This window comes from Capricornis sumatraensis, chromosome 6 (genome assembly GCF_032405125.1).
Source record: "Capricornis sumatraensis isolate serow.1 chromosome 6, serow.2, whole genome shotgun sequence".
NCBI lineage: Eukaryota > Metazoa > Chordata > Mammalia > Artiodactyla > Bovidae > Capricornis > Capricornis sumatraensis.
Genome location: NC_091074.1, coordinates 38359029 through 38385374, shown reverse-complemented (window position 1 = coordinate 38385374; position 26346 = coordinate 38359029). Strand labels below are relative to the sequence as shown.

At 35.5% G+C, this 26346-nt stretch overlaps 1 protein-coding gene across 7 annotated transcripts in view; it reads right to left on the bottom strand.

Annotated features, from left to right (window-relative positions):
- The window catches only part of NFIB (nuclear factor I B), a 484350-nt gene that overhangs the window by 56770 nt on the left and 401234 nt on the right, over window positions 1–26346 (bottom strand). For all 7 annotated transcript variants that reach the window (XM_068973907.1, XM_068973908.1, XM_068973912.1 and 4 more), the window contains exons 4-6: window positions 18747–18815; window positions 12840–12960; window positions 9719–9837 (exon numbers count right to left, since the gene is read on the bottom strand). In XM_068973907.1, coding sequence (XP_068830008.1) covers window positions 9719–9837; window positions 12840–12960; window positions 18747–18815 — 309 coding nt within the window. The remainder of the gene's footprint in view (window positions 1–9718; window positions 9838–12839; window positions 12961–18746; window positions 18816–26346) is intronic.

The window sequence follows — 26346 nt, the reverse complement described above, 5'->3', positions numbered from 1 at the left end:
GTCCGTTCTACCTCTGCTATTTATGATCTGTGTTTCTATGTCAGATTTCTCAACCACTAATGGGCTTAACAAGCTGTGGGAAAAAAACGTTTGTTTCTAAAGAGGGTTGAAAATAAAAATATATCTAAAGCCTTAGCTCAATCCTGAAAGGGAGTAAGTGCTCTCAATAAATGGTAGTCACAAATGGCAGAAGGGTCTGGTTTTCCTCATTTACATGTATTTGTTGAACAGAAAAATTAAATTTATGTGGTTTCTTCAATAAATAAATGATATATAAAAGGGAATAAATATAAAAATAGTTAACAGAACAATTATAGGTTAAAGACTGGTTGAAAGTACAAGTATGGTACATGGACTGTTTTGGATCTTCATTTAAACAAACAACCTATAAGATATTCTGGGGAATTCACACATGAGTTATACAGTACATATTAAGGAATTATTGTTGTATTTGTTAAGTTAATAATGATATGGGGGTTATATTAAAAACAAAATTCACTGTCTATTAGAAACTTAAGTATTCACAAGTAAAATGACACAAAGTCTGGGATTTACTTGAAGATACTAAAAAAAAACCTAGGAGATACTAAATGAAACAAGATGGGCAAAATATTGATGACAGTTAAAGCTGAAAAATGGTACATGGAAGTTCACTTTAACATTCTGCTTTTTACATTCTCTATAACAAAAAGTTTTTTTAAAACTTTAAATAGCATGCTTAAATATTCAAATCAGCTCTCCTCCACATTTATCCATTGAAAGCACTCATATCTCCTTTTTTTTCCTAGTTCAGAAACTTTATCATGGCACACAGTGTAAGTGCAAGAGGTTTTTTAAAAAAATAAGATATAAATTTTACCATCTCAAAATTGTTTTGACAATTCTTCTAGAACCTAAAACCTCATAAATTCATCTCTACTTTTATTCTAGTTCTATAAGGTTTAACAGAACCTTCCATGAAGCTCCCTACAAGAACTGTTCAACTGCCGACACGTTAAGCAACATTCAGATTCTCCTAGTCCATTTCTCCCTACATAAGTAAGTTATATCGATTCCTTGGTGGGTGGCAGGATAACAGAAAAAAAAAAACAAAAAAACTTAGCCTTTGAAAAAGAAGACTAAGGCTCTGGTCTTAATATCTAGACACTCTAAATGAGACAGCCTCTCATACTTAAATGGGAAGTTTGTGCTCAGTCACTAAGCTGTGTCTGATTCTTCATGACTCCAGTAGCCCACCAGGCTCCTCTGTCCACGGGACTTCCCAGGCAAGAATACTGGTATGGGTTACCATTTCCTTCTCCAAGGAATCTTCCTGATCCAGGGATTGAACCTGTGTCTCCTGCACTGGCAGGCGGATTCTTTACCACTGAGCCACCCAGGAAGCCTGGGTTGCCTACCTGTGAAATAAGGAGTTTGAAGGTAAAGAATCATCCTGCAATGCGGGAGACTCGAGTTTGATCCATGGGTTGGGAAGATCCCCTGGAGAAGGGAAAGTCTACCCACTCCAGTATTCTGGTCTGGAGAATTCCATGGACTGTATAGGAGAAAAGGAAATTATACCCATTTGAATGAAGAGTTTCAAAGAATAGCAAGGAGAGATAAGAAAGCCTTCCTCAGTAATCAATGCAAAGAAATAGAGAAAAACAATAGAATTGGAAAGACCAAAGATCTCTTCAGAAAATTAGAGATACCAAGGGAACATTTCATACAAAGATGGGCTCAATAAAGGACAGAAATGGTATGGACCTAATGGAAGCAGAAGACATTAAGAAGAGGTGGCAAGAATACAGAGAAGAACTATACAAAAAAGATCTTAATGACCCAGATAACCACGACGGTGTGATCACTAACCTAGAGTCAGACATCTTGGAATGCAAAGTCAAGTGGGCCTTAGAAAGCATCACTATGAACAAAGCTAGTGGAGGGGATGGAATTCCAGTTAAGCTGTTTCAAATCCTAAAAGATGATGCTGTGAAAGTGCTGCACTCAATATGCCACCAAATTTGGAAAACTCAGCAGTGGCCATAGGACTGGAAAAGCTCAGTTTTCATTACAATCCCAAAGAAAGGCAATGCCAAAGAACAAGCCAACTACTGCCCAATTGTACTCATCTCACACGCTAGCAAAGAAATGCTCAAAATTCTCCAAGCCAGGCTTCAACAATACATGAACTGTGAACTTCCAGATGTTCAAGCAGGATTTACAAAAGGCAGAGGAATCAGGGCTCAAATTGCCAACATCCACTGAATCACAGAAAAAGCAAGAGAGTTCCAGAAAAACATCTATTTCTGCTTTATTGAATATGCCAAAGCCTTTGACTGTGTGGATCACAAAAAACTGAGGAAAATTCTGAAAGAGATGGGAATACTGGACCATCTGACTTGCCTCCTGAGAAATCTGTATGCAGGTCAGGAAGCAACAGTTAGAACTGGACATGGAGCAACAGACTGGTTCCAAATCGGGAAAGGAGTACGTCAAGGCTGTATATTGTCACCCTGCTTATTTAACTTATATGCAGAGCACATCATGAGAAACATTGGGCTGGATGAAGCACAGGCTGGAATCAAGATTGCCGGGAGAAATATCAATCACCTCAGATATGCAGATGACACCACCCTTATGGCAGAAAGTGAAGAACTAAAAAGCCTCTTGATGAAAGTGAAAGAGGAGAGTGAAAGAGTTGGCTTAAAGCTCAACATTCAGAAAACGAAGATCATGGCATCCGGTCCCATCACTTCATGGCAAATAGATGGAGAAACAATGGAAAGAGTGTCAGACTTTATTATTTTGGGCTCCAAAATAACTGCAGATGGTGACTGCAACCATGAAATTAAAAGACGCTTGCTCCTGAGAAGGAAAGTTATGACCAACCTAGATAGCATATTCAAAAACAGAGACATTACTTTGCCAACAAAGGTCCATCTAGTCAAAGCTATGGTTTTTCCAGTAGTCACGTATGGATGTGAGAGTTGGACTAGAAAGAAAGCTGAGCAGCAAAGAATTGATGCTTTTGAACTGTGGTGCTGTAGAAGACTCTTGAGCCTCTCTTGGACTAAAGGAGATCAAACCAGCCAATCCTAAAGGAAATGAGTCCTGAATATTCGTTGGAAGGACTGATGCTGAAGCTGCAACTCCAATACTTTGGCCATCTGATGCAAAGTACTGACACATTTGAAAAGACCCTGATGGTGGGAAAGATTGAAGGCAGGAGGAGAAAGGGACGACAAAAGATGAGATGGTTGGATGGCATCACTGATTCAGTGGGTAAGCTCCTGGAGTTGGTGATGGACAGGGAGCCCTAGAGTGCTATAGTCCATGGGGTCTCAAAATCATGGACACAACTGAGTAACTGAACTGAACTGAACTGATACAGTCTATGGAGTCACAAAGAGTTGGACAGGATTGAGTGACTTTCACTAAGGCTTCTAATAATATGTGTTCTTATGTCTGAAAAATCAACTTCCTATTGTATATGATATTGGTATCATAATAACCAAAGAAACTGGGTTTCCAAGCTACTTCAAAATAAACTTTAATAGGAAATCAGTGCATAATGGATTTGAAATAAAACCTTTTTCCATTTCAAGAAACTTTTTAGGGCACTCTGTGATAATGAAGCACACTGTGTCCCATGGGTTTTCCACTCCCCTAATTTAGGCTGTGTTCCCCCAATCTAGAAGCACAGCATCACACACAGCAAGTCATTTTTTTCAAACCAATTATCCATGGTGGTTTTTCTGCAAAATGCTGTATTTTCAAATTATTAAGGCTCCAGAGAACAGAAGTTGAGTATCACTTCCCACTTATAAGCAGTATTGTCTCTTCTAACATGTACACAGGTTGTGTTCCATCCAAAACACATGAAAAGAGCACACATATCTGTTATAGTAGTCAGGATAAGGATTCTGATGAAAGCCTCACCAACAATGTACTGTTTTCCTTTCTGTTTGAAAGATATTCATAATCTGATTTTTCATCTATAGCCATGTGGTTGAAGAAAATGAAAAAGACTGTGACGAAGGCATCAACAGGGTTTGCCCTCTGATAACAGGATGATATATGGAGATTCACTGCAAGTTCTGTAAGAACTGTAAGTTCTTGATTTTTTTTTTAATAATAAACTGAACCAAAAAAAAAAAATTAAAATTGTGCTTAAACATGTATCCCTCAAGATCATTTGTATCCTTCAAGATCACTTGTATCTTTGATTTTAATTCAAAATCTGATATTTGAACATTTCATATTTAATCCTTGTGATACAAACTCTAGGGATATAAGGAATTGTTGCTGTTCTATCTAGCCCCTAAAGCAAACTTAAACATTCAGGAGATTACTAAGCTGTTTCCTTGCATTTTTCTAGGACATCACTGAATGTTAGTAGTTATTCAACTATTTGTGAAAGCTGCTCATTCACCTACTTCTACAGTTAGAAAAACCTTGAGAGTTTATCATTTGTCAGACTGTAGTTTGGGCTAGGGTTGTTTTTTAAAGTTTGAATATATGATGGATTCTCCCTATAGATTCTTAGGTGGTGGGAAAAAGGGTTCTAAGGTCAGAAACTTAATAAACATATACTATCAATATCCACTCAGAGATATTCATATTCATAGCAGACAGTAGCATGTTAAATATTCTACAAAATGATTTATGAATAAGAAAGTTTAAAGTTTTGTATAAATAAAATTTTCCAATCTTAGTTGAATGCTCTCATATCTAGCTCATCTATTAACACGCTTTGCCTGCTGGGCTGCTGTCTATGGGGTCGCACAGAGTCGGACACAACTGACGTGACTTAGCAGTAGCAGCAGCAAACTTGAATTATGAAAGGCTAGTCTCTGATTCTGGTTCTCTTGGTGTCACCACATTCTACTGACTGTTATTTATTTCCTGTACTTGATTAAATGCATGATACTAAGCTGGCATTATTACTCTTTAGCCCCAAGTGTTCCCTTGAGGCCATTGGCTTAATTCATTAGATATTTAATACCATATCCTTATAGAACTCTATAAAGTGCAAATTGAAATTGAGCACAACATATAAGACTCTATTACTAAACAGAACCTTTGCAAATTTATCACAAATAAATCTCTAGGGTTTGGAAATATATTACAACTTCAAAAAACCTAGCTGAAGAGACTTATTTGTATGACAGAACTATAACTTTTTTAAACAGTGTTTTTTTCTAGTACCTACAATAAGCGGAACACTACTCCTAAAGACTGTTTTGAGAGTCCAGTATAAATTTTTAAACTGCTCTTAAAATTGTGATCACATACCAACACACCTCTAAGTAGTGCTAGTTTTTGCTAATATACCAATTTATTGATTTTTGTATAAGATTTATTTCTCATAATGCTCAAAAGTAAGATGGTCATGCAGACAGATTCTTCATAATCTGATTTACATTATTCTCTGTGAAGCATATTTTTCATAAATAATAAAAAAGTATTTATCTGCTTCTGCCATTCTAATAATCGCTGATTTATCTAAGCCTGAATATAAAACTCCTAAAACACTATTTAATAGACATTTAGTGATATAGTAAAAGTATTTGTAATATACAGCTGGGCTTTATAAATGGAAAATTTAACAGCTTCTCAGTCTGATAAGTATTTGAACAACTAGTAATCTTAGGTAAAATTTTTAGTTTGTTAAATTTCTGGCCTTGAAAATACTACAAGCTTGAGTCCCAAGAAAGCAACTTAAATTAGAGGAAAAACTCAGACCTATCTCTATTTTTCCTATTACATCATAAGTTACAAAGGACTAGTTTAATGATTTCAAGCGAATTATATCAACAAGGAATTTAGTCTATGAGTTGGCTCAGGTGGAAGAAATTTCAGGTAGACAAGTTCTCAGATGGAATATTTTGTGAGGTTAACTATTAGAATAATAAAAGAAACTTTCAACAAGCAAATTGATAAGCTGACCCAGTTCAATTAATTTAACTATTAAAATCTAAAATGATGGAAAGCAGTATCCAAGAAACTAATTTGTCAATAGCAGTAAAAGCAGTCACGCAATTTAAGACTAGGAAATTCAAAACAGAGACCAAGCAAGAAAAAAGTATTCTAGAATCTAGGAAAACAATGTAATAGCAGCTGTACATCCCTTTGTTACTGCCCCAGTTTTCTTTTTTCTTCCTTTATATATAAAAGAATACAAAGCTAAAACATAAATATTATATAATACAGATGCTAGCAAATTTAATTTCTGCACTATTTCTCAGAAGAAAATTAAGCAAATTATAAAGATTCCTACAAAATGTTTAACACTATTAAGCACTGTTCAGTTTTAAAATGTTCTATATTCTACAAAACTAAAAATTACAATGATTTTATGAAATGTAACTTTTTTGCATTCTGGAAGACAAAAAATATAACTATGTAATATGCTAAAATAAAAACACTTTTTGCATTAAATTTTTAAAATTACAGGAGCATTTCTCATTGCATGAATTTAGATCTTTTAAACTTTTACCTAATTTTTTAAAATGAAATTAGGATAATCATTTAGTTACACAATATCCTTTATTTTTATCTACTTGGAATAAATCTGAAAGGTTTAGGTTTGTGGTTCAGATTATAAGGAAAGGTGGAATGACACATACTGTCCATAGTTCACTCGGTTTTAAGGACTATGGCAAGTGTAGATTTTAGTGCAAAATTGACATGAACAGAATAAGGCAGATGCAGGAAATAATTCACAGTAAATTTTGAACATTTCTGCCAATTGTAAACACAAGTATATTTTAAGCGACCAGTAAGTAGTCACTGAATACCAATTAGTGCAGGGGTTTTCAGACATGTACTAAAGCCATTACAATATCAAGTGGTACTCAATATGCCCTTTAGAATACTCCCTTCAAGACGACAGGCAAGTGTGACTAAAGAACTTGTGAAGATGGACAAGTACAACCATGAGGCATTTTATTTTGCAAATCTGAAGAAAGCAATTTTCACCGAACAAAAGGACTGCATTTGGTTTAGGAAATTTATAAAGATAGTACTGTCCTGCCCTCATGTTTTCATTATAGTTGAAGTCTTCTTCCCACAGTGGCTTATTGTGCACATTACAAAATCTTCAGGGTCTCAGAATCAAAGTGACACACATTTTTTTTAAGCATGTGTGAAAATTAATCATTCTTTCTTACTCTTAATATAATATGCCTTTACAGACTTCTCCAATAATTCTAGTCATCTTGATAAAAGAAAATCACCAAGACAATACAATGATTTTACAAAGAGAAAGAATGACAGTTTCTCTTCTACTTTTCAAAATGTTTTACAATATGATTTGAAATTGGCTTTATTCAACAGGCTGAAAGAGGAATCAACTCTTACAGGGTGACACTCTCTATAATAAAGAACACCTACACTTCTGCACAACACATCCATTGCCACACATTCACAACGTTATTGCTATTACCATTAGAATCTTTTCCAGAACAATTTTCTGACGAGGAAAATATGGCTTTGTTTAGAAAAAGCTGACAACGTCAGTAAAACAAGCAATAAAATATAAAGGGTTGAGGGTTTTGCTTTTCTTTGCAAGTCTGATGAAGGCCCTGTTATTTCTGGCCTTCGCTAATGAGACTGGTGTTTCACCTATCAGTGGTTCACGTAGCCAGCAAATATCTATTTGCCTCTGCTGAGCCCCAAGTGTTGCACATGGTTCCTAGGTTCTGAATACACAGTAGCCAAAACAGATAAAGTCTCTGTCCTCACAATGCAGACAGACTCAGACAATTAATCCCATAAGCAAATACGGAACGACATACTATGAGTACAGAGAGGGAACAATACCAGGTGTCAGGAGGTTTCAGAATGAAATCCCTCAATTTAGGCTGGGACATGAAAAATGACCAAGAATTTGCCAGGTGAAGTCAGAAGAGGAGTGTTCCAGAGGGCATGGCGTATATGAAGGTCTTGGGTGTTACACTTCCAAATCTAAACAAAGCAGTCGGCTCAAGCACGAGAAGGAAGCAGACAGCCCCTGCTGAGACTGGAGCAGTGGTCAGAGGCCAGATTCACAGAAAGATCTGTGAATCGTGTGAGGGAATCCTGATTCTCTCCGAGGAGAAGCAGGACGTAACTGAAGCAGGGGAGTGATACGACGTTATGTTTTAAAAGATGGTTCTGTCTACAGAATAGATTGGGGAGGTAGGGTAGGATCTCAGAGCCCAAACTCTTCAGCTGATTTTCAAATCCTTTCTTAAAATGACCTCCCATTATTTCCACTCACACAAACAGCCTCCAGCCACAGGGCACACACACGGCCATTCGGAAACTTACTTCCCCACCTCAGTGCTTGACTCTGTTACTGTCTTCATCCACCCTGCCCCCTGCTTTACAGGTTAAAATCTCAGCATGCTAAAGGAGACCCACCCGACTCCACCCGACTCAATGTCAATTCCTCCATGAAGACTATTTCACCATTCTTTAAATCCTATGGCACTCAGTAGAAAAACATGGAGCAGCAGAAAGGGAATCCTGAATTTTGGCTTTAACTGCTAAGCTTCAGGACTATTTGGTTTCCTGAGATTACTGGACATGCAACTCCTCAACCCTCAGATACACTCGCCCAAGTTATGGACTGAAAACCACTGATAATGAGCTTTTTTTTTTTTTTACATTTTTAATTAAATGGAGAATTTTAAAGACAACTTTCAAATACACTTTGTTCTGCTCTATAAGTCATTTTTGCACACATACCAACAAAGACTGTCAGCCAATCTTTGTGTCCATGTTTAATAATCTCCCTCTAACCATGGCAAAAAGGCATGAGTATATCTGATGAAATATATTTAACCCAGTAGACTTTAAGAGAGAAAAAGAGCAAAGTATGAATTTAGAGAGTCAAAGAATACCTATTTTGAAATTTATATTTTTTCCTAGAGCTGCCCTAGAGTTAGGTTATAGTTTCATCTAGAAGAAATAACTAGATTGACTCAGACACCAAGTGTCTAATATCACACTTTTATTTATTGTTCACATTGTACCTACTTCCAAAAGAAAGCATGGTTTCTTTTAAATGAGAACTTTCAGTAACTGGCACCTGAGAACTGCTTAAAGTTTGGCTCCACCTTAAAATTCCCCATTAAGAGGAACAAACTGATCTGACTGAATTAGAATTTATGCTCCTGCTATAATCCAACCAACTAATATGGCCAGACCATCATCAGTCACATACATATTGAGGTTTCTAAAAGATTATTCTGTCTAAAAAAAAAAAAGTTCAATTTTAATAAACACATAAATATATGGGAATTTTGTAACTTCAATAACATTTGATCAGTTGCTGCTGCTGCTAAGTCGCTTCAGTCATGTCCGACTCTGTGCGACCCCGTAGACGGCAGCCCACCAGGCTCCCCCATCCTGGGGATTCTCCAGGCAAGAACACTGGAGTGGGTCACCATTTCCTTCTCCAATGCATGAAAGAGAAAGCTCAGTCGTGTCTGACTTTTCGCAACCCCATGAACTGCAGCCTACCAGGCTCCTCCGTCCAAGGGAATTTCCAGGCAAGAGTACTGGAGAGGGTTGCCATTGCCTTCTCCGATTTGATCAGTACATGACCTTAAAAAAAATTGTACTGCAATCATTTCGTGAAGAAATATAATCCATATTGATTCAATTATGAAATTTTGACTAAATGAAACTTATGGAAGGAGCTGACATTTCCCTCCACTGTCCCTAGAGGCGACTCCTTATTACTCACCTTGATCTCTTTCGTGCCATGTTCGACTTCCAGCAGCTGGTGAATTCGGAGAGGGATAAAAGTCTCCTGTAGGACTTGGTTCCATATTTTCATCTATGGATATAGTTTTGGGTCTTTTGCTGTTAAAACATGACAACAGTTAATGTTAATGGGAATTCTAGGAAGATGTGTAGCACCTGAAAGTTTATAATCTAAGAATATTCTTGCTGGAGAAATTTCCACAAACACAAGTAATAATATCCCAGAAATAATGGTGAGTATTCAAGACATCAACAGGAGTAGCAAACATTTCCAGTTTTTTGTATCATTTATTATAACAGTAGAATTATATTTGTGTAATGAATAGGATGTCCCTTATATTTACCTTTTGAAATATATTTCCAGTAGTAAAATACTATTTTTGGTAGTTAAAAAGTGAATTCTTAATATGATATGTGTACTAACTTAAAAATTGTTATTAAGATTGCACCTAACTCATAATTATCAATATTAATAATGTTCATTTGTACAGTACTTGCCATTAACAATGTAATCCTTTCATATGAATTCATAGATAAGTAAGGTCCATAACCTTTCTAAACTCAATTTAATTATCTGCAAAATGGAAACAATAAAACATTGCTCAAAGGGGATTGTAGGGAGGATTAAATGAGTTATTAAATATACAGCTCATACATTTAGTGGCTAGCACTTATTAAATAGTAATTATTAGTAGTAACCCTATAATTAATAATATTAAAAATTTATAGTACTTCTCTGATTATAAACTGTTTCATATATTCTTATTTACCTTTTCCTAAAAAAAAATACAGTTGCTGATCCTTTACTCTTAAGGTCAACCATGAAAATCATCATTGCCAAATTCAAACCCAAGGGTATAATTCCAAAATAATATATTTTAATAAAGAAAATATGGTTTTATCACTGTAACTAAGAAAAATGAATATTTAGAGCCACGATTAAAAAGCTATTCTATGCCACATGCAATATTGCTTAATATATGCCTTCATATCTCTCCACCAATATCCTATTAAACAGTTAGTTATGAATATGAAAATGGATATTGTTTCCTTAAAGTAAAAAAAAAATTCTTATTCACACCCATGCCGGTAAAAACTAAAAAAAAAAAGAAATCTTCTGAATAAACTTGAGGTAGTGATAAAATCCCACGGATAGAGGAGACTGGTGGGCTGCAGTCCATGGGGTCGCTAAAAGTCGGACACAACTGAGTGACTTCACTTTCACTTTTCACTTTCATGCATTGGAGAAGGAAATGGCAGCCCACTCCAGTGTTCTTGTCTGGAGAATCCCAGGGATGGGGGAGCCTGCTGGGCTGCTGCCTATGCGGTCGCACAGAGTCGGACACGACTAAAGCGACTTAGCAGCAGCAGTGATAAAAAAACCTAATATCATAGGACTTCAGAGTTGTAACTGACTTTAGAAGCCACACATATAATTCAATCCTCCATTTTATTACAAGTAGGGAGACAAATTTGAAGAAAATCAATTGTCCAGAGCATGTTAATTGTAGCCGCCTGACTTCCTAGACTGTACTCTTTCAAAATCCTGGAAACATGCGCATGTCTGGGTATACTCATAGATACATTTGTGATTAAGATTTAACTCACAACTCCCAAACTATTAACACTATGTAGAAGATGGCAATTTCTATTAGTGTTAATTCACAGTGAGAATAAATAGTAGATATTTAGTTTCTTTCTAGGGTATCCAAAATTAGAATTATTTTTAAACCCCTCCTTCAATCTAATTCTTTCATCTGTGAATCAACAGTAAATACAGGAAAACTTGAAATGAGGGAGAAAAGATTTTTATAAGGAAATAAAAGATAAATGTTTTTTAAAACTTTTTTATTCTAAATGACATAGTATTGTATTAATACTGAATGATCATGAGGAAAGAGCTGGTGGACAAGATACCGATCCATCATATAAAATAAAAATATTACTATTCACATTTTAAATTTAGAAAAATCAAAGCATTTTAAACAGATTACCATATCACAGACAATTTTAATAATAAACCTAATACTTGCTATGAAATCTTACTATAGGAAAACACAGTTTGACCATAAATGACACACAATTAAATTAGCTAATAAATGCACAAATGTGCACCACCCCATAATTAATCCAAATGCAATTAATTTTTGTTACTGAGACTAGCATAGGAAAATGGTTATCCAGATTTTATTTTTTAAAATTCATGTAGGATCTTTTATCTGATCATGGGTATTTTTAGTGCTCTGAAGATGAGATTGGTCTTTCTGTATTGAAGATTCGACCTCCAAAAAACCCAATAAAGCTACAATATCTGTTTATCTTGCTTTCTCATTCACTCAGTCCTTTTCTATCATTCTACAATAAAGGAACATATCATGAAATTCTAATGCACAATAACTTTCCAAGCTAATTTTCCCTCATTTAAATAGAAGATTTCCTTTTAAACTCCTGAAGGTTACAATTAGAAGGTTAAGAGAGATAAATGAGAATGTCAGCAGAGAACTAAAAGACAAAGTCACCTCACTGTAGCTCTTTCCCAACTGGTTCAGCCAAATCTCAGAGCAGGTAATACTTTCACTGGTAACTAAAAGTTAACTAAATTATTCAAAGAGCATCAACTAATGGAAGAACTTGGGAAACCTGTGGCCTAGAATAAGGCCTTTTAAAGTTAAATAAATGATACATTTTATTTTTCACTTCATTATCCCCAATTTGGACATGCTATTAGGATAAAAGTTGGGTGGATCAATCCTAAACCAGGGCAACATCATTTTTAAGGTCACCAAAATAATTATATGACTTGTGAAATTACAATACTTCATAGAAGATAAAAATCATATTAATACATTTTCATAGTTCCCTTGTCCCCCCACCCCCGAAATGATTGTTTAAAATGCTCTGAACAACAATTACACTTAACTTTCAAATTTCAAAATAAGTTTAACCAAGAAAGATTAAAACTCTGTGAAAAATCAGCAAAAAATCTTGAACTGTTTGTTTTATTTCCCCGTGTTTACCGGCCAACGTATCTATGTGCATGTATCCCTACCTACTTATTTGCATACCAGACTGAGAAGAAAAGCAGTTCCTCTCTCAGTTACCTGCTTGGTGGAGAAGACAAAGACCTCTGAAGATTGACCCCCGAGTTCATGTCATGATAGTATGGTTGGCTTGGGATTTCTCCAATTGGAAAGTTGACTCCAGTTCCCTGGGTTATGGGCGCTGAGGAATAAGACAACAAAAAGAGCATTGGGGATGGCATTTCGTACTGTCATCTCTATTCAGGTGTAACAATCTCATATTTTCCATGCCTCTGGGCAAGGATGAGAGGAATTCTCTTTCCCTTAAGACTCTAGTATCAACCGCCCACTGGTTAAGACTTGCAAGCATCCTCACTATGCCAGTGTTCAAGTGTGGAAACTCAAGGCACTAAAACGGTCATCACTGGTTATCCCTTCCTCTACTCGCACTGCCCAAGCTTCTTCATTCAGTCCTTACTGTTAGCCGTCACTACATCTGCCATCCCACTAGTCTATGGGTGCGCCACAGGGAACACACATGCTGATTATTGCTCAGGACAAAGCAAGCCCCTTTGTACTAACTCAGCTCTTAAAAATCAAATTATTGTTAAATAAATCAAATTAAAATATTTCCATAAAATATTATTTTATAATAATATTAACATTAATGTTAAAGTGCATTAGATATCATATTTATAATTATTTGATATAAAAATAATTATTGTATTAGGCAAGTATATAAGTAAAATCAACAAATATGAAATAAAAGTCAAGATTTCTTTTTCCAAAATACATATTCGGTTTCATATATGAATGGGAAGTACAGTTTTACTCTGTGTCTTCTTTTTTAAAAAGTTTATATGCCCAACTTCATAAGTCATTTAAAATATACTCTAGGAGTTTTATACTTTAAGGTATAAATCAAGAAGTCTTTTTAGTTTGCTGATTTATTGTGAACTGAGATTTTTGATGTTAGTATTGGTTGTCATACCATGGATTACGGCTTTTTAAGTTTTTAAAATTGGTTTCTAAACTTCTTGAATAAATCTTTCAGGCAGCACATTGTGTTAGAATGAGGAGAGTACTGGGAAATAGACAGACTTAATATTTTAACTCCCTCTGCCATTTATGTGCTATAAACCTCAGTTTCCTGAACTGTAAAATGAGAATTATAATAAGCTATCAAATATGACTATTTTGAGGATGAAATGAGGTAAGGAATGATAAAAGTCTATCATGATGCCTAGTGGATAACAGATATTCAACAAGTGTGAGTTCCCTTTTCTTGCTTTCTCCCCCAAAACTCTTCCCTGGCAACCTACAGTGGTTAGCAAAGATGAAATGGTCCAAAAACCTATGAATAGCAGTAAATAGGTACAAATGAATCTATCCACTGAAGGTCTGTGCATTCAACAAGTTATTGTATCCATTACCGACAGGTGCCGAAAGGGACACAAAACTGTCTGAGATATAAGATAGTTCCTGTCCTTAATAAGACACATTGGGCAACAAGTTGGGTAAACAAAACAGTCATGAAAAGCACGGAAATACAAGCATAATGCAGATTATAGTGGAACTTCCAAAAGAATGACATGATCAACAAATGCTATAGGATTTCAAGGGAAGAAGAATCCAATATAAGCTTGAATGGTCCAAGAAATCTGCAGAAAGCCACAGCTGGCCCAGGGCTCTAGAGGATGAGGTGGGTACTAAAGGGAAGTTACTCTAAATGGCAGTTGCTACAAGAACAAGGTCATGGGCAGAGATGACATGCAAGGTGGAGATCAGCCAGGCTGGAGTCAAAGGACAATGATTAAGAATAAATTCTATTTCTTCACCTGTTTTCACCAGGCCTTCAAGATCATCAATGAGGGAAAGTCTATTCTAGCCCATGGCAACAAAACTCTAGAGCCTCTGAGATTCACACTACAACAGAGAGTCCACTTTATCTTCCCCTTTCTCCAAATTAACCTCATGTTGAGTATAAAATTCCAAAGGGACCATTGATTTTCAAGGAATTTTTCTTACGTAGAATTTTTAATAGACATCTGAAATGTGTTCACTATCAGTTGAATTGTATTTCAATATCAGGCAGGCCAAGACTAACAAAGTATCTTTTTAGAAAATGTGATTAGAAGGTACATGCTTTATTGCAGAGAAATAATCAAGGAATATACAATGGATATAGCTCTATTAAAAATTATGTCAAAATAAATTAATACATACAAGATTAGTCTCAGCTCTAAAGATCTGCAGTTTCTGCCTGCTGTTAGGTTGTTCATATTACATAATATGATCTAGCTTCATTTTATATAAACATGCTAGTTTTCAATGTATAACTATGCCTAATGGCTTCAGTTCTTTGGACAGTTAAAATGTAGTTGCTTGTTGTGGCTTGAGGTACACCAGAGGTTAAAAAAAAATGCAAGGTAAGAAATCCCACAATAACCACATGCTTTAAAGTTTATTATTAGAACCATGTTCTACGTGACATTGGAAAGCAGAGTAGTGCTGGAAGGAGGCATTTGAGGGGCTCAGTGAAAGTAAAACAATCTGTTTGGCTTTCGACGGTAATAATGGATACAATTCAAAGAACTGAGTTACCAACAGGAAACTTACATGTTATATCTTATATCAATTAGCTGCAATTTATTAAGCTCATGCAATATTTAGACAAAGATTCGTAGTTCCTATTTAATAAACATATGGCATGACAGTCAACACAGATTGCTTGACCATAAGCATACTAAGTATAATTTATAGGAAAATGACAATTACAGATCTTTGGAAATTTTTTTTTTTTCTAAATTTTGTACCAGAAGGATTATTTTAAAATATCAAGGAAGCAACACAAATAATTTATTTACAAATATTGTATGATCTCACTTATATGTGGAATCTAAACAAACAAAAAACAAGCTCATAGAAAAGTTTACTAGAAGTGGGTATTAGTGGGGAGGGAGAATTGGAGGAAGTCAGCAAAATGTACAAACTTCTAGTCATAAAATAAATAGATGCTGGGGAAGTAATGTACAAAACAATGACTATAGCTAATGCAGTATATATATATATATATATATATATATAGCAGTTAAGAGAGTAGATCCTAAGAGTTCTCATCACAAGGAAATACCATTTTCTCTTTCTCTCTCTATTTGACAGCTGCATGACTGCATGAGATGATAGACATTAACTAAACTTACTATGGTATTTCACAGTGTATGTCAGTCAAGTCATTATGCTATATACCTTAAAATTATATAGTGCTACATGTCAACTAAGTCTCATTAAAACTGGGGCAGGGGTGTGAGGACAAGACGGAGAGTAAAGTCATGGCTTAAGAAAAAACAAAACCATTTTGTATACAGATTTACACACAAGCAATGTAAAATTTAGTGTAGATTTTGACACTAAATGGGAGATTACAGAAATTAAAGTAGATTAATAATGAACACGGCCAAATTCTAAAGCAGCACATGCACAAAAATTATCTAATGACAAAGTGTATAAGAACAGCAAGTCCCGGCAGATAGGCCTATTTAAAAGCCTCAGGAAAAACTTCTATCAGATGCAAAGATCATTGTTAGCACCTCTCCCAGAGAGCAGCAAGGGGCCTTAAGGCTGCAAATCATGTTTAAGAGGCTGCCAATATCCTCTTAGAAACCAAGCTCAGAAGAACCTCAGATTCTAAGGGTTAGAGGGCAACCCTTAATCTCTCTTATTGTTCTCCTCACTCCAAAAGCTGATCCTAAATCAACTTTTAAGATGGAGATAATATCGTTCACCAGAAAGATCACTATCCTAAAATTGAACAGCTTCATTAGCTAAAGTCAACATGCACATTAGAGGGTCATACCAGAGTAAAACCCCACAGGACAGAAACCATTAACGTATCGTAAACCCTCAAGTCAGAATTTGTGATGTACAGCAACAGGGTTGTGCTGAAGTTGATGTTTACTTAGCAAACCGTATTTCATAAACAATGAAGTTCAATTGTATAAATAAGGTTATAATGTAGATATATTAAACACTTAGGAGAATAACTTCTCAAGCATTTCAGAGACACCTATTTACATAGGGGATAGAAAATGTTTGCTGAATTAATTAGCTAATGAATGAATATAGATAACTAACATACTAATTACAAATCAGTAATGCTTGTTATAACAGATAACTTAAAAATCTCTGAGAGGAGAGTGTGATTTAAGAAAGAATGAATGATGTATGTTAAATTTACCTCACTTCTGAACTGTTACAGAAATATATTTTTTAAGTTTCAAATTCAGATTTCTCACAGTATCAATCTGGGTTTTTATAAGTTTTTATATGGCTCTCCCATAGCATCTAACATAATGTTACCTCTAATGAGGAATTAATAATATTTTCTGACAGATAACACTATTATCCTTCTAAGAAGGATAGAAATATAAAACTGAGAAAATTACAAATTTAAACAAATAATTTCATAAAGCCTCATAACTGTAGCAGCATAGCCTCTCTGCTAAAGAGCAACACACACACACACACACACACACACACACACACACACCTTCAAATACTCCCTTTCTTACACAATGCCATTAAGTGGTAGTAAGTCACTCAGGCACGTTCCTTTACAAATTAAAAATAAACATAAAAAGTTCAAATACTGCAGTCTTAGCACACACATATTGATCAGGAAAAACACAGAAGTCTCATGGCCTTGGTCAGTGAAATAGACCAACAAAATCCTCTTGCCTAGCAAACATGAATCCAATAGACACAGGGATACAGGATATGAAGTTCTCGTCACTTATACTACTCCTTAGTCAACAGACAAAGGCAGAAGTATTTGGGGCATAATATTTATCCACTGCAGAATTATGTCAGAAAGGATGCTACTAAAGTCTTAAATGTTTATTTACAGAACTCTCTGAAACACAGGCTAGGTGCACTTGTCACTTCAGAAATCTGAATTCGAGAAACTACAGTTCCAAAGACAAAGTTACCTATGGCATTGGAGACTACTTCACTGAATGCCATGCTAAAGTACTACCTATACTTAGCCTCAGCAGCTCTTTTTGTTGTTGTTGTTGTTCTTTTTGGATCATCATAATTCTTGTTCATGACCTCTGAATTTGACCCAAGTGAAAAACACAGCTTAAACAGGGACCAGAGTGGCCCTACATCATCTGAATAAACCATTTCAAACTGTGACACTCCCTATCAAAATGCCAGGTGAAAATACAGCCATCAAAGGTACATACATAAGCTAAATCAAAGAAGAGAGCAAGTAGAAATGAGTCACTCCCTTCAGCATAATCAATGAGATAAGAACTGCCTCTTACATATATCTGCAGACACCATCATAATAACTAAAAGAGGTAATCAAGAAAACTTCCTCCTTGCTTAGTTAGCTGACCAGGTAAACTTACTCGAGAAAATTCTCCTCCCGGCTGCCAAGAATGGTGTCTCAGGTGAGGTGGCCAGTGAAAACAATTTGGCATTGTTTTGGATAACAATGCTTTCTATCTATATCCAACCACAATCTGCAAAGTTAATTTCTGCATCCCTCTACACTCTGCCTGTTAGCGTGTATATCCTGTACATCTCCAAGCCCCCACCAAAATGTTAGCAAAATGAAAAAGCACTTATCTACAGGAAACTTATGTGGGTTATCATAACAACACCGAGTACATTTAATTAATCACACTTCCTTTGATATAAATGACCATCTATGGTCACAGAGTGAACAGTGAATTAAATGAACACCAACAACACAGCAAGCAGAACAAACTCCAAATTATTTTTGTACTACAAAAAGTACTGATTTAAATGCAAATATTTCAGAAAGCCAGACAAATTCACTTGTGAAATCAAAAAGTTAGAGATTTTAGAAGCTCAAATTCTCCTAATACATAGTTCCCTTCATACTGTATTTCACTTTCAAAATATAAAACATTTTAAGTCATACTGTATAATTAAATAATAAGAAAAGAGTTTACTTACTTCTGGATACCCTCACAAGTTCTGATACATTGAAGACTCCAGATTTTACAAAACTATCCTCAAGGTATCCTGAAAATAAACATCAAGAGGAAAGAGATCAACTTAAGCAGGAAGCAAATAAATGATTTAACACTAGAATTCACTCAAGTGTTTCAAACCGAAGGTTCGACTCAAAACCAAGTATGCGTACAACAAAGACACATTAAAAACAAAATGCTGGTGAAATGCAAACTGGGTCTTTTAAAACAAAAGTTTACAGTTTAGAAGCTAAATAATCTCTCAGAAAAAAATTGTAACTTTCCAAGTGTACAAGGCAATTGGTCTGGTTTTATTTGCCTGGCTCATGCATAGGGAATGAAGGTTTAGGGGCCCTCGGCCAGTAGCACCTGGTAGACTAAAGTCCAACCATTTGAAAAAAAAAAAGAAAGAAAAAGGAAAACCACAACCACAATTAGCACCTTGTTGGAATTACTTCAAAGATCTCTGGAAACCACTGTTCTTTAACAAATCCTTCCCTGAGTAAAGAAAAGTGAGTTGCTGTTACCAGCCCTCCCACCTTTGTTCCCTTCCTGAATCACACAAAAGCAGAACCGGCACACAGAGCAAATACTTCACACGGACCTATTTCCGTGCACCTTTAATATACCTCACACAATTTCACTGCTTTCTCACCCTGCTGCCACTCCCTGGTACTCCATTTCAAAAACAGGATCCTTTTTCTGGCAAACAGTGGTGAGGCCAGACCTCCAGGAATGCCTCCTGACCCCTCAGGGACCTCCACCGGTCAGGAGCCAGAGTTAAGTCAAACAGGCTTTCTGGCTGGCCTAGCTCTGCCCAGGACTGGAGATGGGACTCTCACCGACTGTCCTGTCGCCAGGTTCTAGCCAACGAGAAGAAAGTTTAACGGTGGTGAGGAGGGGAAGAACACCTCAGGTAGACGGAATGTGGATACTCTCCGCTGCCCCAGGAAGAGAATAAGTGTGAAAATCCTCAGTATTCGAATGCTTCCAGGAAAAAACTCTAAATTCCAAGAAATGGCAATTTGATCCAATGCTGCAGAGCACTTTGGGGCTGACTGAGAGATTGGATTTAGTGTAGGAAAGACAGGCACGAGTGGTTTAGCAACATGGTACACTCACGTCAAAGAGCTGGGCTTTGACTCCTGACTACACTTTGCCACCATGGCATCCTGGAATAATTAATCATAATAATTAATAATGAACTTATAGGAATTAATAATAATAATTGTCCTGGAACATTAGACTCTTTGTGCCTCAGAGTTTTCATTCATATATTAAAGATAATATCAATAAAATTAGCCACCTTACAGAGTTATGAATAAGTGAGATAAAACTATAAAACGCAGAGTAGGCACAGATTAAACGTTACCAATAAATTAGGACTGGCTCATGGAGGCAACAATCACGCACACACTGAAATATACACATTGAATTCCAGTCTCAAGATAACTATAAATAACCATTTAGAAACTTAACCAGAATGAGAGTCACCGCCCTACTTTTTAACCATACATAGCATGAAAAGACAGAAAATCATTTAATTACTACATATACTTCACTGTTGGGAATAAACAGAGGAGCTGTATATGTCTGAAGGCTGTCTGAACACTGTTTTATATCCATCCATTCACCTTCTTTAGAAAAAAGAATGAAAGAATGAGAAGAAATTATGAGATCTCAGCTGGTGATAAAACTCAGGTCTCATATTAAATCATCACTTTAAAAAAGATATACATTTTTAAGAGGATAAGAACTAAATGTCCCCACTTAATGCAGCTCTATTTTAAGAAACGCCTACTTCTTGAGCAATTAATTTTCTGTCAGGCTGAATTCATTTCAGTGATTACTGAAAAACTTTCAGATAGATACCACTGTACCAAGCGCTAAAAGCCACTGAGACAGAAAAGGACATCAACTCCCGCTCTGTAGCTGGAGACAAAGACAGTTTTAATTTCCTGATTGGTTATCATTATTGTTTTTGTTGTTCTAAAGTATAATAGCTTACACTGTACTTTATGTATAGTCAACATTCCACATATGACAAGTACATTAAATATAGAGACTTTACTTATTATGATGACAGCTCGCGTGCTTAACCAACCAGACAAGGTTATTCACTCTGTAAAGGCCCACGCTCAGGCCGTTCTCACATAGCTGCCTCTGATCAGAAGGCCCTCTATCCACACTCAACTCTCAGCCTTCCGTGTCCAGCTCAGCCACCACCTGCTCCATAAACTGCTTCTCCACCCTCCTCTCCCAACCCCTACGCCAGCTAAAATTGATCTCTTTTTCTATATTCACACAGCACCGGGTTTGTACTTACTTTACATCACGTTGTACATTCAAGTTTTCTAAGATAACTGTTTTCAAGTCTTGTGTTTTTTCTTATTTGGGGGAGTAACTGGGTTTTGTTCATCTCTGTTTCTCCCCTAACAACTAACTCAGAGCCCACATATACACTAACCAGCAAACACTTGCAGAAAAAAACTCTAAAATTCAACTTTTTGAAACATGGTCACAAATGCATACCTTAATAATTTTATAACAATGAAGATAAAGATAGCTCAAGACTGAAGGATAATTTTACTGATTCTTGTTATTCCCTGGAATTTGTTTGCCTAGGAGTTTATTTAAGTTATTGGGCAGAATGGGAAAGTGTAATGATTACAGTCAGATTATATCTCTAACTCTGTTGTGTAACTAATGTACAGCTCTAGGCATTTAGCATAAAATAACTACCAAGGCACTAGCAGTGTTCAAACAGTTCACAAATATTTATAAATTGACAAATGAGTGAGTAAATGGTAAATATTTCAATTCATTTATACGAATTATACCACGTGTACCCTGATGCTGGGAAAGGTTGAGGGCAGGAGAAGAAAGGCGTGACAGATTACGAGATGGTTGGATGGCATCACTGACTCAAGGGACGTGAATGTGAGCAAACTCTGGGAGATAGGGAAGGACAGGGAAGGCCGGGGTGCTGCAATCTATGGGGTCACAAAGAGGCAGATATGACTTAGTGACTGAACAATACAGGCTAACATTTCACTATATGGATATTATCTGAAGTTCATTTCCTTATTACTCCAGAGTGGACTCTATTTGCTTCACGCTCTAGTCATATTCATTAAGATGGAGTGATGCGTGGTCCATGAGGAACCAAATCCTAAGGTAGCAAATAGTCACCTCAAGGTAATCCTACCAGGAAGAAGAAAGTAAGACAGTCACACATAGACAGACACAATGACTATCACATGGAAAAGGGAAGGCAATTCAGAAAGTTGCAGGATGCTTCTCCACTCCCTATCCCCAATTCCCCGAGTTCCAAGGAATTTGGATCTACAAGGAAAACTGAAAGAGCTATTTTACTAAAACTGTGAAAGGCATTAGAAGTAGGTCCAAACTGCTTTGGCACCCACAAGCAAAATTGCAACATCATAGGTCCCACTGGGCTCCACTCCTGCATGGGGCATAGCAAGATAACAATGACACCATGACCTTATGTGGGGCAGGGATGGGGGTTGGTGGGAATCAGCCAACTGGAAGCCTGGGAGAGACACCCGAAGCAGACAGCTGCCCCCTTCATGCATCTCTGCATGCAGCACAGCCTTTACAGTGGACAGGCATTACCCAAGATGAGGCAGCCTAAAGAAAAGAATCAGGGGATGATACGGTACTTGGACAGCTAATTGTGCTTGCTCACAAGCATACAAGAGATAGTACTTAAGGACTCTGGCAAAATAACTGGAGAGGATCACGCAGCGAGTCATGAGCCCTGCTATACAGTATAGAAGGTAAGACTCAGCACAATGCAGGTTCTTGCTGTTAACACAACCCCATCTGTAACCTCCAGGCTGTTGGGGCCTTCTAAAAACACGGTTTGCATGTATTATATAGACCACTGTGAATCTAGAATAGCTGCCACAAAGGCCAAAGATCTTAAAGCAATTTGGAGACATTCATTTAGCAAACTCCCTTTATCTACCAAAGGAAATATGAGCATCTCTGAGACAGAGCAGCTGCTTAATGGTTACAGAGCAATATTACACAACAGCTTATGCCAGGAAGCAAAGAACAACTTAGCATTTATGTGATGCTGTATTTACACTACATGTATGCTTTTTAAAAAATAAAATTGAGTAGGAAATAAAGACCTTTGCAAACTGAAAATTCTCAAAGGCAATATCAAATTATATTATTTTACACTTTTTATTTTTCTCTAACAAAAGCAACAATAAATCACTGCTCAGAAGTTAATATAGTGTTTAACCTCCTTTACAAACAATAACAGAGTGACACAATGGCATATCTAACTGCTAATATCTCAAATTATAATCAGCACCATTTAAATGTTAAACAACATTCACACAGAAAATCCAAAGGAAGACTGATAATGGCTCATTTTTATGGTCTACTGTGTTCTATTCTTGAAATTAAAAAAAAAAAAACCCACAGAAAGCAGTTATTAAATTCATGAAAGCTGTCTTCGAGTATTTGAAGGACTGTTAATGTAGATGGTGGATTAGACTTATTCTGCATAGTCCAGGAACTGTTTTTTTGGCTCAGTAAACAGGTTTGTCACCCAATAAAAAAAGTCCTAGAAAGGAATGTGAAACCTTGCAAAGGTAATAATAACCAAGACACGCCAAGCTACGAAAATCTTAGAAAGCATGAGTTCATGCCAAGTTCGTAGTTATCCTCAAGTTGTTATCATTTTACAGATGAGGAAACTTGTATCTGCAAACATAGGGGGTTTCCCAGTGGATATCAAGACCCCTCCCCCCGCTACTGCATTTAAGAATTCTCATTATGGATAGGAAATTGGATAAGAGTGTCTCAAAAGCCCACTGAAACACTTAGAGTCCACGCTTTCTTACATGGCGGTTTTCCTGTTTCCTTACGTTGCGCATTTGGAAAAAGAAGAGGACACTGGATATCACACAGGCATGCTCCAGCTGTGGGATTCCAATTGTTCACTTCCTTCAACCGAGTGTAAAGATGCCTAAATCCTTTTGCTAATGGATGCAAAGGGCAAGAACACTGGATTATTTCATACTAACTCTTTGCTGATCTTCATAAAACTTCAGCTACGAAACCTAACAAACTGGTGATTTTCTAAGACAGGGGTCTCTTCAGTTTCCTAACTGGTCTGAACTGTCAATGGTTAAGGATGGAAACTATGATTATAAAATAGATACACTAATTATTGCAAAGACAATGATTCTCTGCACAGAGACTGAACCTCTGCCTACAGCTAAGGATAATATTTTAGTATTAGTTTAGAATGAAGTTTGTGCTTCAATATGAAATGTAAATCCCTGATGGTTATTTACATGATCTGGCAGAGAGAACTTTTCTGACTTTAACACACTCTGATAGTACTACATTAATATATTTTTTTGTTTGTTTAGTTTTTCCTTCCAGTCAATTAAAATTTTCCTACATATATAGCATATAAACATGTATTTTTATAAAATTGATATCAAATTTAAATAAATGCATATCCTGACTTTTTCTAATTAACATTATATCTTTCCTTTAAATTAAATAGCATGATTTTAATGCCTGTTATCATATTATACTGCATGGCTGTCTCATACTTTATTTGACCACTCTCCTATTGTTTGGCATTTTAGGTTATTTCCCATTTAAAAAAATATTATAAACAGCACTGCCATTAACATCCTTGTACACAAATCTTTGTCAGCAATTCTTGTGATTTTCTTAGGCTGGAGTTCCCAGAAGTGGAATTACTGGGTCAAAGGACATAAACTCTTTTAAAGCTCTTGGTAAAAACTGTCAAGCTACTTTCCATAAAGGTTTTTGCCAATTTATATTCCCTCGGGTAGATCGTGAGTGTTTCATGTCACTTTCCTGTTGCCAGAATTACATATTAGACATATTAATGGGATTTGTTTTTAATTGTGGATAGTTGATAGAGAAAAGATATCATTACATTAATGCTATAATTTTCACTAATTATAATAAGGTAGGATTTTTTCAGAGACATACTCATTATTTCTTTGAAGAGAACATTCAAATACATGTAAATAATAGGAGTGCTAGCAGGAATATTTACTCATAATATTAACGAGAATACTTTTAGTAATAATTTGGCTATTCATTGATGATTGATTTCTTTCTCAGTATTTGACATATTCACTTGTTTCTAGTTTTCTCATAGTTTTTTACAGTTTTCTGATCAGAATAGTTATTATTATTAAATGCCTTTTTGGTCTTGTAGAGATTATCCTTTTTATCCCTTACAGCATTTTTTGTTGTTACATATTACAGAATTCTTATATTATCTTTGTTGGTTCATGGTACATACCTCTTTAATTTACTGTTGAACTGGTTTATTGACAGTTTCTTCCAAATTCCCTATATGTAGGTGGGACACTTTTGTAGGAATTTTTGTATTTTATTTTCTAAGTTTTTACATCAGGGTTATATGTGTGCTTCATAAAATGGACTGGATGAGTCACTATCCTTTATGAAAATAAAATACAAAAAGTTGAAAGTCTAGAAAAACTCACTGGTAAAATCATCTTCCCAGAATCTGTTTCAGCAAAGATTCTTAGACAACTATTAGTCTTTCAAGAAATTTATTCCTATTGTCTGGCCTTGAAATAGTATTATTACAAATTATTAAAGAAAATCAATTTTTGCAGGTTTTAAAATTTCTTAGCACATATACTTTATGGTTTACTAAGTGGACTATGTTTATTTTTACTGTATTGACATTATAGTAAAATAAATATTATATATTGTTATAATATACTATAATTAATATAATTATATTAAACTATATTAAACTATACTAATAAATTAACTCTGTCACTTACTATGTAAACTTAAGGAAAGCTAAGCAATTGTTCTATGCCCCCTATTTCTCTTCTTTAAAATACAGATGATAATCATAGTACCACTAAGTCAATATGTATTACTGTAAGTCAGGCTGTATTATTTTTTTCAAATAATAACAAAAGAGGTGTTTAATTCTAAGAGTAAGAAAGGGAAGGTAGAATTTTACAGTGAGGAAACAAAATGTAATAGGAGCTAATCAAGACAGCCAAAATAAGGATATAAGATGTGAAAATACATGATTAGTATAAAGTAAAATAGGAAGAATAAAATCAAGTATATCAATCATTACAACAAGATTGAACTGAATTATCCAATAGAGAGCATTAGATTAACTAAAGCATACAAAATCTAGCTATTTTTAAGGAACATACTTAAAACAAAATGAGAATAAGAACAAAACATTGAAAATAAAATAGTAAGCAAAGAATTTTGGCAAATTAAAAAAAAATCAGTGTCTATTAGCAATGGTTAAGATGCAATTTAAGGTGAATTACAATAAACAGGATAAAGAACATTATTAATGAAGTACATAATTAATGAAGAAGATAAATCACATATCTCACATTCACCAAAAATATTCTGGAAAATGCATAAAATGAAAGCCAATAAAATACAAGAAACTTGATAAAAGTATAATTATAGTGAGAATTCAGAATACATTTCTCTTAGATGTGAACATGACTGCTAGATAAAGACTCACTTTCTATCAT